Source organism: Scyliorhinus canicula, chromosome 6 (genome assembly GCF_902713615.1).
Source record: "Scyliorhinus canicula chromosome 6, sScyCan1.1, whole genome shotgun sequence".
Classification (NCBI taxonomy): domain Eukaryota; kingdom Metazoa; phylum Chordata; class Chondrichthyes; order Carcharhiniformes; family Scyliorhinidae; genus Scyliorhinus; species Scyliorhinus canicula.
The window spans coordinates 198,190,207-198,205,654 of NC_052151.1; the positions used below are offsets into that span (position 1 = coordinate 198,190,207).

The following is a 15,448-nucleotide window of genomic DNA, read 5'->3' on the forward strand; positions in this document are numbered from 1 at the left end:
CCACCTCTCAGCCCAGCTCTGCAGCTTATCTATGTCCCTCTGTAACCTGCAACATCCTTCCGCACTGTCTACAACTCCACCGACTTTAGTGTCGTCTGCAAATTTACTCACCCATCCTTCTGCGCCCTCCTCTAGGTCATTTATAAAAATGACAAACAGCAACGGCCCCAGAACAGATCCTTGTGGTACGCCACTCGTAACTGAACTCCATTCTGAACATTTCCCATCAACTACCACTCTCTGTCTTCTTTCAACTAGCCAATTTCTGATCCACATCTCTAAATCACCCTCAATCCCCAGCCTCCGTATTTTCTGCAATAGCCGACCGTGGGGAACCTTATCAAACACTATCGTTAGTGAAGGCCTGTTTAAATACCCTACGTATGATTTTAAAACAAAAATTTATTATTTTGCACATCAGGTTTTGGGAACATTTGAGAATCATACTGTATGTGCAGCATGGTAGCACAGTGGTTAGCACCAGTGCCTCTCTGTTGCCCCTCAGGGGCTGGTTTAACACAGTGGGCTAAACAGCTGGCTTTTAAAGCAGACCAAGACAGGCCAGCAGCGCGAGTTCAATTCCCGTACCAGCCTCCCCGAACAAGCGCCGGAATGTGGCAACTACGGGCTTTTCACAGTAACTTCATTTGAAGCCTATTTGTGACAATAAGTGATTTTCATTTAATTTTCGTTTCACTGCCAGGGACCCGGGTGCAATTCCGGCCTTCGGTCACTGCCTGTGTGGAGTTTGTATGTTCTCCCCATGTCTACATGTGTATCCTCCTGATGCTCCGGTTTCCTCCCACAGTCCAAAGAAGTGCAAGCTAGGTGGATTGGCCATGATAAATTGCCCCTTTAATGTCCAAAAAATTAGATGGGGTCACTGGGTTATGTGGATAGAGTGGGGCATGGGCCTAGGTAGGGTGCTCTTTCCAAGGGTCGGTGCAGACCTGATGGGTTGAATGGTCTCCTGCACTGCAGGGATTCTATGAATCCTATGAATCTATGCTGTGATGGATGTTACTCGCTGATATTCTGGCAATGTTAACTATCTCTCACATACGCATCGGCACATTCTTTTTCTCATATCAATCTATTTAGTTTGAAATATGTTGACAATTCTTTATCAAAACACAGTGCTGTGGAAGTATAAGGGTACTTGTACCAGGATAGAAACCAGAGTTGTTATAATCCGAATTAAAGTCACAGGATCTGGACCATTAGGTTCCTCGTGGCCTCACCTAAATACGATCTCCCCCACAATGAGGAGTTGGGGCTTAACCGGGGAGCCCTGTGGACATAAAAACCCAGACCCAAGTGTGGGTCGGAGTGGGAGACCCTTCGGGGAGTGGGAGTGGGAGTGGCAAGAGTAACTTGTTATCGTGTATCGTGTTCAACATCGCTTCCTCGTGGTCGCTCACTGGCGATGAGGATCAAGTAGAGCTGCTGGAGATGGCACCCTCTCCGAACCCGGCCCACTTCGCAAAGGCCTCAGGAGGCCTCCGGCCAGGCAACAGGAATGGGGCAACAAATAGGAAAATTAGAGGAATTTGATGCCGATACGGGTGATTGGAACCAGTACATCGAGTGGCCACAGCATATTTTTCATTTGAATGCTATAATTGAGAATGAAAGGCAGATGGTTACCCTCCTCACGGTTTGCGGCACTGCCACATACAGCATCACAGAGCTGAACCTACTCAGATGCACCTAATACATGGTCGTTCATGGAGCTGGTCACATTGGTAGGTGGACATTTTACTCCAAAACCACCTATTATATAGCAAGGTGTTTTCGATTTTCACACCCCCACCCAACAAAGGTGACCGATTGTCTGGCCCGCCTGAAAAAGGTAGTTGAATTTTGCATCTTTGGAGCGGCACCGACAGAAACACCAAGGAACAGGTTGGCTTGCGGCATTTGGATCGCTGCCACCCAGAAGAGGCTGTTGGCCGAGGCCAACATGGATTTACAGAAGGCTACTGAAAAGCTTTGTCGAGGGCAAGTGCACAGCAAGGGGTGCAAGGAATGGCGGTCCTCAGCCTAGGGCGCCCGACAGAGCGGACAACTCCGCCTCCATGGACCGAAGTTTATGACTCCCACTGCTGGAGGTGCACTTCCCAGGACCCTGACCCTCATCGATGGGGCCCTGCAGACCACAATTCCTTTGGAGACCCTCTTGGCCCGTTTTTTGTTCTACGACAGAACCACGCCAAATGCCACCACTGGGGTGGTGCCATCCAGGCTGCTGATGGGAGTGATGATGCACTTGATTGAGCCCGATATTGGAGGGAAGATCCGCAGTGGGCAGGACTGCTCCGATATGGATTCAGGGAGACGTATGCCCGTTAGAGAATTCGCCACAGGCGATGCGGTCTATGTTCAAAATTTTGCTGATGGAGGTTTATCAATTCCGGGAATTGTGGTACTGCCGACTGGACCAGTCTCCAACTCAGTATGGGAGCCAAACCAGCACATGAACCACCTCAGCAGCCACAACTAGAAGGTGCTCGATAACTGCCCTGAGACTCCGTAGCAGATAGAGCCACTCGCTCCCGCACTGCTGCCTGTCCCGTCACCCAAGACGCGGAGATGTGGGGTGCCATCACATTGTACCAGGGGTTTGACACAGAAGCCGAGCCAAACGAGGTGGCAGTCCGTGGCTCCGACATAACGGCACCACTCCAACGCTCAGCCCATAAACAATGCTCCCCACTCTATTATACACCTTCAGATCTGGCGCAACAGACCTTCAAACAATAGCTCAGGGCCAAAAAGATTGGCGCCCTTCCTCCTCCGGCCATCAGGATAGACGACGTTTAGGGGGTCTGTTTCAACCTGAACGGAAGTCACGGTTTCTGGGCCATTAGGTTCCCCGTGGCTTCACCTGAATACGATCTCCCCCGATGAAGAGGGTGGGGTAAACCCTTAACCGGGAAGCCCTGTGGACGTAAAAACCCCAATCGAAGCATGGGTCGACGTGGCAGACCCTTCGGGGAGTGGCAAGAGTAACTTGTTATTGTGTATCATGTTCCATGTCCAAAAACGCTTCCTCATGGCCGCTGGCCTGGATCCCACAGCAGCAAAATTATTTTCCATTCCTCTAAAATTGTTTAATTTCAGAACTTAGAATGAAACCATGCTGTAATATTGGACAACATTCCAATAACAGATCATCACATCAAAGTCATAAATTGAGGACACAGTAAAAACTCAGTACAATTAAGGGCAACATTTGGCCATTGATTTTTTAACCAACAAGAATTGCATTTCTTTTTTTTGAATTTAGAGTACCCAATGTTTTTTTTTCCAATTAAGGGGCAATTTAGCGTGGCCAATCCACCTAACCTGCACATCTTTGGGTTGTGAGGGTGAAACCCACGCAGGCAAAGGGAGAATGTGCAAACTCCACGCGGTCAGTGACCCAGGGCTGGGATTCGAACCCGTGTCCTCAGCGCCGCAGTTCCAGTGCTAACCACTGCGCAACATGCCGCCCCGAAAAATTGCTTTTCTGAAGCACCGTTAATGTTATAAAACATCCCAAGGAGCTTCGAACACTGAGCTACGCAAGCCGATATTGGTGCAGATGGGTCAGAGCATGATTAAAGAGGCAAGTTTTGCAGGGCATCTCAAAGGGGAGAAGAGGGTTGGGGGGATTCCAAAATAGGATCGGAAGAGCTGAAGGCACAGCCACCAATAATGGAATAATTTCAGTCAGCAATGTTCAAGAGGCCAGAATTAGAGGAGAATTTGAAATATTCCTGAGTAAGAATGGCGTCAAACACACTAATACCACCATATCACCCTGCAACAAATAGTGCTTGCCTGACAAGTTAGTGTTTAAAGATACCTTAAGCTGAAGCTGACATGAATATCAATGTCAGAGAAAAGCAAGACAAAATGTAAATGAGCAGATGCTACACCAGGCATGAAACTTCAAATCTGCTCAGAAGGTCATGGTGAAAATCACTTGAGGGGGAAGTATGTGATATCGGAGTTGTTGTAGAGGTGGGGTACATTCACATACTTAGTGAAATTAGAGAAAGACTTGCTTTGAAGAAATTTGACAAAGGGAGAGGCTGAGAAACCTCATTGAGTCCAAATTTCTCCATGAGCTCAAAGTCCACTGTCAGAGCAAAGGGTGTCACTGGCCGGGATTTTGCGGCCGTTTGCATTGGGGGCAAATGGCAAAACCTCACCAGAGGCCAAAAAAAGTGACTTGTACTGGTGAGATGTTGCAACCCGATCATCCCTTCCGCCTGCCAGTGGAGTTCCCACCATCCCACCAGGCAATGGCAGGAACTCCATTTAGATACATTATAATATGACAAGGGGGCTCCCCCACTGTATTATTCTCCCCACTATTCTCCATATTATTTTTTGTTAGGTTTGATTGGGGTATCCTTTAAAACGGTTCAGTTGCTTTCGTAGTGGTTGCCTCCAGTTCAACATATGTTAGTCTCTGCATGCCTGGATGAGTGCAGCTCTGACAACACTCAAAAAGCTCAGTGCCATCCAGGACGAAACAATCCACTTGATCCACATCCGCTACCTTATACTCTCATCACAGGAAGGAGGCTCATAGCCCACCTGAAGAAGGAGCTGCGCTCCGAAAGCTCGTGTTTGAAACAAACCTGTTGGACTTTAACCTGGTGTTATAAGACTTCTTGGGCAGCAGGGTAGCATGGTGGTTAGCATAAATGCTTCACAGCTCCAGGGTCCCAGGTTCGATTCCCGGCTGGGTCACTGTCTGTGTGGAGTCTGCACGTCCTCCCCCTGTGTGCGTGGGTTTCCTCCGGGTGCTCCGGTTTCCTCCCACAGTCCAAAGATGTGCGGGTTAGGTGGATTGGCCATGCTAAATTGCCCGTAGTGTCCTAATAAAAGTAAGGTTAAGGGGGGGTTGTTGGGTTACGGGTATAGGGTGGATACGTGGGTTTGAGTAGGGCGATCATGGCTCGGCACAACATTGAGGGCTGAAGGGCCTGTTCTGTGCTGTACTGTTCTATGTTCTATGTTCTTACTGTGCATAGCCCGCATGCAGTGGTCCCAATCTTGCCACATGCATTGCAGGATCCCCAACTACTTTGATGAAGTCAGGTCAGCTTCTGAAAGCAACATAGTACATGCCAGCACAAAGGCATGAGGAACCATAAGGAATCACAAGACAGGAACCTTTGACAGGTCATAATGTAATCCTGCATAAGTTAAATAGATCGGATAGATGCGGGCAGGTTGTTTCCACTGGCGGGTGAAAGCAGAACTAGGGGGTATAGCCTCAAAATAAGGGGAAGTAGAATCTATGGAATTCCTTGCCCAGTGAAGCAGTGGAGGCTCCTTCATTAAATGTTTTTAAGATAAAGATAGATAGTTTTTTGAAGAATAAAGGGATTAAAGGGTTCAGACCGGAAAATGGAGCTGGGTCCACAAAAGATCAGCCATGATCTCATTGAATGGTGGAGCAGGCTCCTAGTTCTTATGTACTTATGTATGTGGTCATTAAATTGACGAGTATTGTGAAAGTGGCAAATATGCATTAGAGCACTGTATTGAAGCATGGTAGCATGGTGGTTAGCATCAATGCTTCACAGCTCCAGGGTCCCAGATTCGATTCCCGGCTGGGTCACTGTCTGTGTGGAGTCTGCACGTCCTCCCCGTATGTGCGTGGGTTTCCTCCGGGTGCTCCGGTTTCCTCCCACAGTCCAAAGATGTGCGGGTTAGGTGGGTTGGCCATGCTAAATTGCCCGTAGTGTCCTAGTAGTAAGGTTAAGGGGGAGAGTTGTTGGGTTACGGGTATAGGGTGGATACGTGGATTTGAGTAGGGTGATCGGCACAACATCGAGGGCCGAAGGGCCTGTTCTGTGCTGTACTGTTCTATGTTCTATGTTCTATTGAATGTATAAAAGTACCCTTCTGTTTTGATCGGTAAGGATATTCAGATTTGATTGTGTCAACTGCCACCAGTGATTATTGTTTTCATTGATTCACAGTTTAGACATCTATTCCATTACTTTAAAGTTTGACTTCAAAGGTTTTAATGTTTTCGGCTCTTGAAGTTTTGTTGGTACAGTTCTGCAATAAAATGCCATTATGAATACCTGGCTGTGTTTCAAACCCCATTAATTGATTCAGTTCAGCAGAGATTGTTGAAACAGCCATTGAGTTTGGACATTGTGACAGTTTTACAACCAGTTAATAGAATAATGGCTTTTTAAATTGCTTTTTGTAAGACAATTTATTTATCTATACAGTTGTATGAATATCTCAAATAATTTCCCATGTTCTTATGGGGGTCAAGAGTTTGGTGCACAGTCGATATTGGCTGAGTGGAAATGGGAGGGGGGTGGTGCTGAGGGTGCATTGGGTGAATTGTCATTGGGAGAATGAGAGGGTTAAAGGGTATTAGGGATATGGATGGCTTGGGCCATATGGAGAATACATGGGGGTGAGGTGAATGTGGGAACTAGTGTGTAACGAACAAGGTTACATAACATCTACAGAACAAGGTCAATGTCCCAGCGAGCTGAGTTGGGTCTTCTAACTTGGCTACCTTCTATTTGTGCACTTCGGCTTCAGCCTCTGCCTCAGGAGGCAACAGCCCTGACTCCAGCCTCCCCAAACTGTGCGGTGAAAGGACTGTGCGTGCGTGCCACTCAGGATGTGGGATTGCGAAAGCTGGAAATGGCCTGAAGGGAAATCCAACCCTTTGTTTTAAAATATTTTAATTTATGCATTGAAACAGTTAATCTCTTTTAATTATTCATGTGAATGAAAACGAAAATGAAAATCGCTTATTGTCAGTGCACCATATTTGTGAAGATAACATGATTGTAGGCTTCAATGAAGTTACTGTGAAAAGCCCCTAGTCGCCACATTCCGGCGCCTGTTTGTGGAGGCTGGTACAGGAATTGGACCGTGCTGTTGGCCTGCCTTGGTCTGCTTTAAAAGCTAGTGATTCAGCCCAGTGTGCTAAACCAGCCCCAAGCTGTCTGGAATAATGTCATCACATTCACAAAAGATATGCTTCATGATGCTTTAATTCTTCAGCTTGACTTTCATCTTTTTTTCTCCATTTGTACACTCCATTTGAAAATTTTCTTAACATCATTTGTTGCAGATGCAAACTTCAAATATTGTTTTCTCCTGTGCCTAAACTATTCAGGGGTGTGGAACAACAACGCAAAATTCAATTCTTAATTCCAAAGCTAATCATGAGTTGGATTTGCCGCACCCCGACACAGAAATCGCAGCTGGTGCCACGATGGAGAATCCATTTCCCCGCAGGGAATAGGGACCGGCGCCAGTTCCCCGATTCTACGTGCCCCGAAAAGTGGTGTAATTAGAGTACGCCGCGCCACCTAGCACCCACCTGGAGCCATTGCTGGAGGCCCGCTCCGCCATTCTCCGCCCCCGACCAGCCAAGTCTCGACGGTGTGATTTAATGTGGTCCTGCTGGTCGGAATACTAGCATTGCGGTTGCGGACTCAGTCCGCGGCCGCCCTGGTCGGGAGCGGACCGATCAGAGGGCAGGCAGCCGGACAGTGTTTGTACGGACGGTCAGGGTCGGGCGCGCAGCTGATTGGAGTGTCTATTTACAGTGTCCAGCTCCGCGGTCGAAATCCACCGTGGAGCATGGCGCAACTGCTGGAGGCTGCCACCGTGCACCTGTGAAGCCTCCGACCCGAAGTGTGGGAGGCAGTATCTGCAGCAAAAACTGCTGGATTTACACTGGGTCCCTGCTAGCCCCCTGCAGGGTTCGGAATATATGGCCCTTTGACGGCAGTTTTTCTGGCACGGAAGTCCACAGTTTTGACGCCGGGATGGGGGTTTTGTCCCAAAAACGGAGAATCCAGCCCCATGAATCAGATAATACAGTTGTCCTGTACCTCTCTTTATACTAACCTGATTAAATTTTGACATGATTTCTCCATGCACCTTCACAAATATGGTGCACTGACAATAGATCTCAAGTGGATTCATCAAATTTTGTTTTCCATTTGTTAAGCCTGGTTATTGGACTCCAATCAATCTTCAAGGCTTTCGCCTTATTCAGACCCTGGATATTCATGGATCCACAGCAAGAGTCCAACAATAATTGGTCGTCGAGAATCAAGCAAGACCCATGAAAATATACAATATACTACTGAAGTGGAACAGAATGGATGATTGAACAATCCGCAAATATAGCAATCCGTAAATATAGAATAGATCTTCTATCAGATTAACAACACACAAACAATAACTTCAATGCCAATATATTAATTATTTACACCAATAATTTATCAAAACTAAACAGCTCAAAATTAATGCTTCGGTTGAAGACTTACTGTTAAACAAATAGTTAAGTAAATAATCCAATCAGTCAACAGCAGTAATTACATTTCAGTTGTTTGTTTCTATGTTTCTTATATATTGTTTGTATAATAGTTTAATGAATATAAGTTTGTAAAATGAAGAATGGATAAAACACAACATACTGGTCCAGATCTGGTGAGGAATACATCTTGCTGAGTCTCTTCGACGAGTTTGTTGGCAATTCGTTCCACTGGGGCAAGCTATAAAAGTCATACGTTGTATTATTATATTTGCCCAGGTTATCTCTTGATACAGGATATACTGCATTTGTTGTATCGGGCTAAAGAAAAAGTACCCTTGTGCTGCCTAGTTTTAATTCAAATATTTAGTTTTTACGCTCAATTTATCACATATTGCTACATAAGGACATGATTGCTTTCTAGGCTAATAGCTTAATTTCATTTGAGAAAATTAATCTAATGCACTCCAAAATGCAACAAAGAACAATTTTAAAAATACTACATGTAACAGAATACACTGCATGTAGCAAGAAATTTACAACTACATGGGTTTAGGTTTCATATTATGCAGCACTGGATCTCAGATTCTTCATGAAAATAAAAGAGCTTTGAAGTTTCTGATTTTCAATATCCTGCTTGGGGTTAAACGTTCATTTCTTGCCCATGAGTGCCGTACAGACTTCAAATAGCACATGAAACAAACAGATACAACACATGTCTAAGCGATAGATACACAGACAATCACAAACTCCTGTACACAAATAATTAAGTGTCAGTTCTACAAAGCATAAAGAAGAAACAGACAAAAAAAAGGGATCGTAAACGGCCAATTCATAATTTCAGCTTTATCTAATTTTATCGGAATTCTAATTATCTTTTAAAAAAAATAACAAATGAGCAATCTTCAACAATGCTTATTTTGCAGAACTGTGAATAACAATGATTGTATTACGGTCGCCTTTGAATGAGTGGAGAATGCTCTCAAATGCAGGTGAATTTGGGGAAGTATAAGGAAGGTGCAGGTGTTTAGCTGTTACTGCTGACATTACTGCTGGCACCAAAGACCATCAGAAAGCAAAGAGACAGTTTAAACTCTGCAAAGACATCTTAACCAGTTCATTAAGCACTCAACCTTTTCGGAATTTTCGTAAAACATCCATAAAAAAGCAAAATATTCAGATCAAGTATAATTATGCAGAGAAACAAGTTTAATCCTCTCCATTTGTGAGGTCACTGGTTCAACAAATATGAGCTTGTTGAAGTGCAAGTTCTTCAAGAAGGTGCTAGAATATTGAATGTAGGATCCATTGGCCACAGAGAGCACAGTAGCTAACCACGTTTATGTCCGCAACCAGCAGCAGGAGCAACTCTTTTCAATAGAACTTAGAGGAGGACAAGGGAAATCGTAAGTTTAAAGGGAAGATAGTTGGATGGGCTGTGTGGCTTCCCTATCCTGTATTTACATTTTGCAGACAGTGACTCCCCAGCATTCAACAGCTTTGCATTTCCCTCTTTGCACTGTTCAGTCAGCAGAGATCATGGATTGAAGCTGGGAACCTAGTTAATTTGCAAGGTCACGACCTCACTGGGTAGTGTATTTACTCAATGTACCAGGGAGAGTGGGAGTCTGTTTATGTCTCGAATGGTGTGACAATGGAGTGCACGTGCTAGGTGTAATTAAAGCGGCTGATACTAATTGGGTAAAAGGTTAAGGGGCACTTGGGAAGGGTGGGGGTGTTGAAGGGAAAAGTAGTCTGCACTTATGTTACATTGGGTTTTGTGAATAACAGTATGTTGTAAATAGTCTGGCTCCAGATTCTTCCTTTGCCAGATCCAGATTCAAAAAATTAACATGCTGGCAGAGGATTAACATCAATCAGTGGAAGTTGAAAAAGGGATTTTGTCTCTCGCTTCTGACAAAACTAATGCTCCCAGCAGCCTCTGGTGTGAAATGCCTGAGGCCCGATGCCAGTTCTCAAACTTTAATTATCCATTTGTTTCTGAGTAAGAACCAGGGACACAATTCTCCCAAAGGGAGACAAACATCCGACGCTGGAGTGAAACCCGGAGTGTTTCACTCCGGCATCGGAGGCCGCTCCTCGCCCCCCCCCCCCCCACCCCCCCCCCCCCCCCCACCCCCCCCCCCCCACCCCCCCCCCACCCCCCCCCGGCCTTGACGCTTGTGTCAAAGCGGCGCGCCGGGAATGAGCAGGCGGCGCCTAAGTGATGTCAGCCGCGCATGCGCGGTTGCCGTCTTCCCCTCCGCTGCCCCACAAGACATGACGGCTTGATCTTGTGGGGCGGCGGAGGTAAAAGAGTGCGTCTTTTAGAGATGCCGGCCCAATGATCGGTGAGACATCTGCTGAGCACGCCCATGGTGCTCGATCCTCCCTCCACACCCCACAGGCCCCACACTCACTGGTCGCACGCTGTTCACGCCGGCAGCGACCCGGTGTGGTTGGCGCCGGCGTGAACTGGTCGGGTTCGGCAGGCCGCTCGGCACATCCGGGCCGGGGAATCGCCGGTCGCCGTGACAAACGCAGCACTCCGGCACCATGCTAGCTGCGGAGGAAGGAGAGAATGACTGGGCCTGGAGGCATGTTGACGCCATCGTCGCTCGCACCGATTTTGACGTCGGCGTTAACACTTGTCCGGGATTTCGGAGAATCCCGGCCCATATGAGCAGTGGAACAATTCGGTGGAAATGTGGACACGAGTTACCACCTGACACCACTGTTTAAAAAAGGAGTTAGGCAGAGAGCAGGAAATTATAGGCCAGTGAGTTTAACTTCGGTAATAGGGAAGATGCTGGAATCTATCATCAAGGAAGAAATAGCGAGGCATCTGGACAGAAATTGTCCCATTGGGCAGACGCAGCATGGGTTCATAAAGGGCAGGTCGTGCCTAACTAATTTAGTGGAATCTTTTGAGGACATTACCAGTGCGGTAGATAACGGGGAGCCGATGGATGTGGTATATATGGATTTCCAGAAAGCCTTTGACAAGGTGCCACACAAAAGGTTGCTGCATAAGGTAAAGATGCATGGCATTAAGGGTAAAGTAGTAGCATGGATACAGGATTGGTTAATTAATAGAAAGCAAAGAGTGGGGATTAATGGGTGTTTCTCTGGTTGGCAATCAGTAGCTAGTGGTGTCCCTCAGGGATCCGTGTTGGGCCCACAATTGTTCACAATTTACATAGATGATTTGGAGTTGGGGACCAAGGGCAATGTGTCCAAGTTTGCAGATGACACTAAAATGAGTGGTAAAGTTAAAAGTGCAGAGGATACTGGAAGTCTGCAGAGGGATTTGGATAGGTTAAGTGAATGGGCTAGAGTCTGGCAGATGGAATACAGTGTTGACAAATCTGAGGTTATCCATTTTGGTAGGAATAACAGCAAACGGGATTATTGTTTAAACGATAAAATATTAAAGCATGCCGCTGTTCAGAGAGACTTGGGTGTGCTAGTGCATGAGTCACAGAAAGTTGGTTTACAGATGCAACAGGTGATTAAGAAGGCAAATGGAATTTTGTCCTTCGTTGCTAGAGGGATGGAGTTTAAGACTAGGGAGGTTATGGTGCAATTGTATAAGGTGTTATGAGGCCACACCTGGAGTATTGTGTTCAGTTTTGGTCTCCTTACTTGAGAAAGGACGTACTGGCGCTGGAGGATGTGCAGAGGAGATTCACTAGGTTAATCCCAGAGCTGAAGGGGTTGGATTACGAGGAGAGGTTGAGTAGACTGGGACTGTACTCATTGGAATTTAGAAGGATGAGGGGGGATCTATAGAAATATTTAAAATTATGAAGAGAATAGATAGGATAGATGCGGGCAGGTTGTTTCCACTGGCGGGTGAAAGCAGAACTCGGGGGCATAGCCTCAAAATAAGGGGAAGTAGATTTAGGACTGAGTTTAGGAGGAACTTCTTCACCCAAAGGGTTGTGAATCTATGGAATTCCTTGCCCAGTAAAGTAGTTGAGGCTTGTTCATTAAATGATTTTAAGGTAAAGATAGATAGTTTTTTGAAGAATAATGGGATTAAGGGTTATGGTGTTTGGGCCGGAAAGTGGAGCTGAGTCCACAAAAGATCAGCCATAATCTCATTGAATGGTGGAGCAGGCTCGAGGGGCAGATGGCCTACTCCTGCTCCTAGTTCTTATGTTCTTATTCAAGAGGGAGCAAGTTATAACTTTGGCTTTGTGGAAAACATAAGATGAGAGGGGAAGTATTTTTAGTCATTTGGCAACACAGAACTGGAGTATTGCTGAAAAAAAGAGACAGTCTTTTCATCTTGCACTCATCAGGCCACTTCACAAGAAAACCCGTATAAGGAGAAAAACGACAATTTATACTGTACGAGAAGAAAAGGCTGATTGGTTGGCAAGTGGATTCTGATTGTTCAAAGTGTTGCCATGGAGAATGCACCTGGTAATGGTGACTGACAGATAACTGCCAAGCATCATTTAAATTTAAAGCAGGCAGCTTAGAATTCCATAGAATTCCTACGGAGACCGTTCAGCCCATCGACTCTGCACCGACCCTCTGAAAGAACACCCAATCTAGGCCCACTCCCCAACGCTATTCCCACCTAACCTTCACATCCCTGGACACCAAGGGGAAATTTTATCATGGCCAATCCACCTAATCTGCACATTTGCGGGCACTTGACCCTGATTGGTCAAGACATTGCCCTGGCGAATGAAGCAGTGCCTGTCAATTATTTTGTTTGGCTGAAACAGGTTTTCTGTCTGCAAAGAACGGGGTCTTATGTATTAATATTCATTTATTAATATAGTGGTTAATATTATAAGGTTTGGGGATGATAGTACACAAAAGTCTTTAGTATTACGCCCAGTAGTAGTTGCAAATGTTCAGCAGCGCCAACCCACCCTCCCCCCGAATGCGCTCCAGCAACACTTTCTTCACTCGCGGGTTTTTACCCGCCCACACAAAGCCCAAAATAAACTTATTCACCCGCTTGAAAAAAGCCTTTGGGATGAAGATGGGAAGGCACTGAAAGACAAACAGAAATCTGGGGAGGGCTTTCATTTTAACAGTCTGTACCCTCCCCGCCAGTGATAGCGGGAGCATGTCCCATAGCTTCCAGTCCTCTTTCATTTGTTCTACGAGCCGGGACAGGTTTAACTTGTGTAGTGCCTCTCATTGCAGGGTCACCTGGATTCCCAGATACCGAAAGCTCCTTCCTACCATTCTAAACGGCAGCTCTCCCAGTCTCTTCTCCTGTCCTCTTGCCTGGATCGTGAACGCTTTTCCCCCATGTTCAATTTATATCCCGAAAAATTACAAAATTCCCCAAGGATCAGCATAACTTCCCCCATCCTCTCCAACGGGTCTGAAATATACAAGAGCAGGTCATCTGTGTAAAGCGAGACCTGGTGCTCCGCACATTCCCTCCAGCCCCCCCCCCCCCCCCCCCCCCCCACCCGCTCCAAGCCAGCCCTTTCCAGTACCTAGAGGCCAATAGCTCTATGGCCAGAGCAAACAGTAACGGGGAGAAGGGACACCCTTGCCTCGTCCCTTGGTGTCATTTAAAATACCCCGACCTCAACCGGTTTGTACGCACACTCGCTGATAGAGCAACCGCACCCAGTCCATAAAGCCCTCATCAAACCCAAACCTTCCCAACGCCTCCCACAGGTAATCCCAACCAACCCAATCAAAAGCAGTCTCCGCATCCATCACTACCACCACCATCTCTCTCCTTCGGAGGGCATCATGATAACATTTAAAAGCCTTCGAACATTGACCCCGGGTTGCCTGCCCTTTACAAATCCTGTCCGGTCCTCTATCACCCCCAGGTCTATCCTTGTGGCCACCTTAGCCAGCAGTTTGGCGTCCACATTCAGTCGAGAAATTGGTCTGTATGACCTGCATTGCTCCGGATCCTTCTCCCATTTCAGGATCAATAAAATTGAGCCTGCGCCAGTGTTGCGCCTTCTCTCTTGCTTCATTAAATGTCCTGACCAGCTGTGGGCTCAATATCTCTGAAAACATTTATCGAATTCCACCGGGTAGCCATCCGGCCCCGGGGCCTTGCCCGACTGCATGCCCTCCAGCCCTTCAATTTCAATTGGGGCTTCCAGCCCTTCAACCAGATCCTCATCCACCCTCGGAACCTCAACTGACCCAAAAACTGCCTCATCCCCTCCACCCCAGCCGGGGGTTCCGACTCATATAATTTGCTGTAAAAGTCCTTAAACACCATATTCACCACCACTCGGTCCAGGACCGCATTCCCACCTCTACTCTTTACTCTCCTTATCTCCCTGGCCGCCTCCCTTTTCCTGAGCTGGTGCGCTAACATTCTGCTAGCCTTTTCCCCATACTCATAAATCGCTCCCCTTGCCTTCCTCAGCTGTTCCACCGCTTTCCCTGTAGTCAACAGCCCAAACTCCACCTGTAACCTCCGCCGCTCCCTCAGTAGCGTCCAGGGCCTCCGAGTATGTCCTGTCCGCATGGAGTATCTCCTCAAGTAATCTATCCCTCTCAGCCCGCTTCGCCTTTTCTCTGTGGGCCCATATCGAGATTAATTCTGCTGATTAATTGCTGCAGAGACCTCCCCCATATCATTTGTTTCCAGGTAGTTTTGGATGGACTTGTTCACCCGCCCACGGATTGCTTCATCCGCTAACAACCCCACATCCAGCCTCCATAGCGGGCGTTGTCCTCTCTCCAAACTAACCCGTAGATCCACCCAGTGTGGGGCATGATCCGACACTGCGATTGCCGAGTACTCAGTATCCACCACTCAGTATTAGCGCCCTGCTCAGAACAAAAAAGTCAATGCAAGAGTAGATATGGGAGATTAAAAAAATCTCCTTCACCTTTGGCCGTGCAAACCTCCATGGATCTACTCCCCCCATCTGCTCCGTAAACCCCTTCAATTCCTTTGCCGCAGCTGGCCTCCTCCCGGTCCTGGATTTTGACCGGTCCAATTCCGGAACAATGACTGTATTAAAATCTCCCCCCATGATCAAGTTATGTGACTCTAAGTCAGGGATCTTACCTAACACCCACCTCATTAATTCCACATCGTCCCAATTTGGAGCATATATATTCACGAGTACCACCCGTACCCCCTCACCATTATGTACCTACATCCCATGTCTGACA

General features: G+C 46.8%; 1 protein-coding gene across 32 annotated transcripts in view; it reads right to left on the reverse strand.

The window, feature by feature from the left end:
* The window catches only part of LOC119967772 (regulating synaptic membrane exocytosis protein 1-like), a 1,070,524-nt gene that overhangs the window by 783,334 nt on the left and 271,742 nt on the right, over positions 1 to 15,448 (reverse strand). For 26 of the 32 annotated variants that reach the window (XM_038800731.1, XM_038800737.1, XM_038800741.1 and 23 more), the window contains exon 2: positions 8,475 to 8,552. The exons of the other annotated variants lie outside the window; for them this stretch is intronic. In XM_038800731.1, the coding sequence (XP_038656659.1) occupies positions 8,475 to 8,552 (78 nt within the window). The remainder of the gene's footprint in view (positions 1 to 8,474; positions 8,553 to 15,448) is intronic. 32 annotated transcript variants of the gene reach the window in all.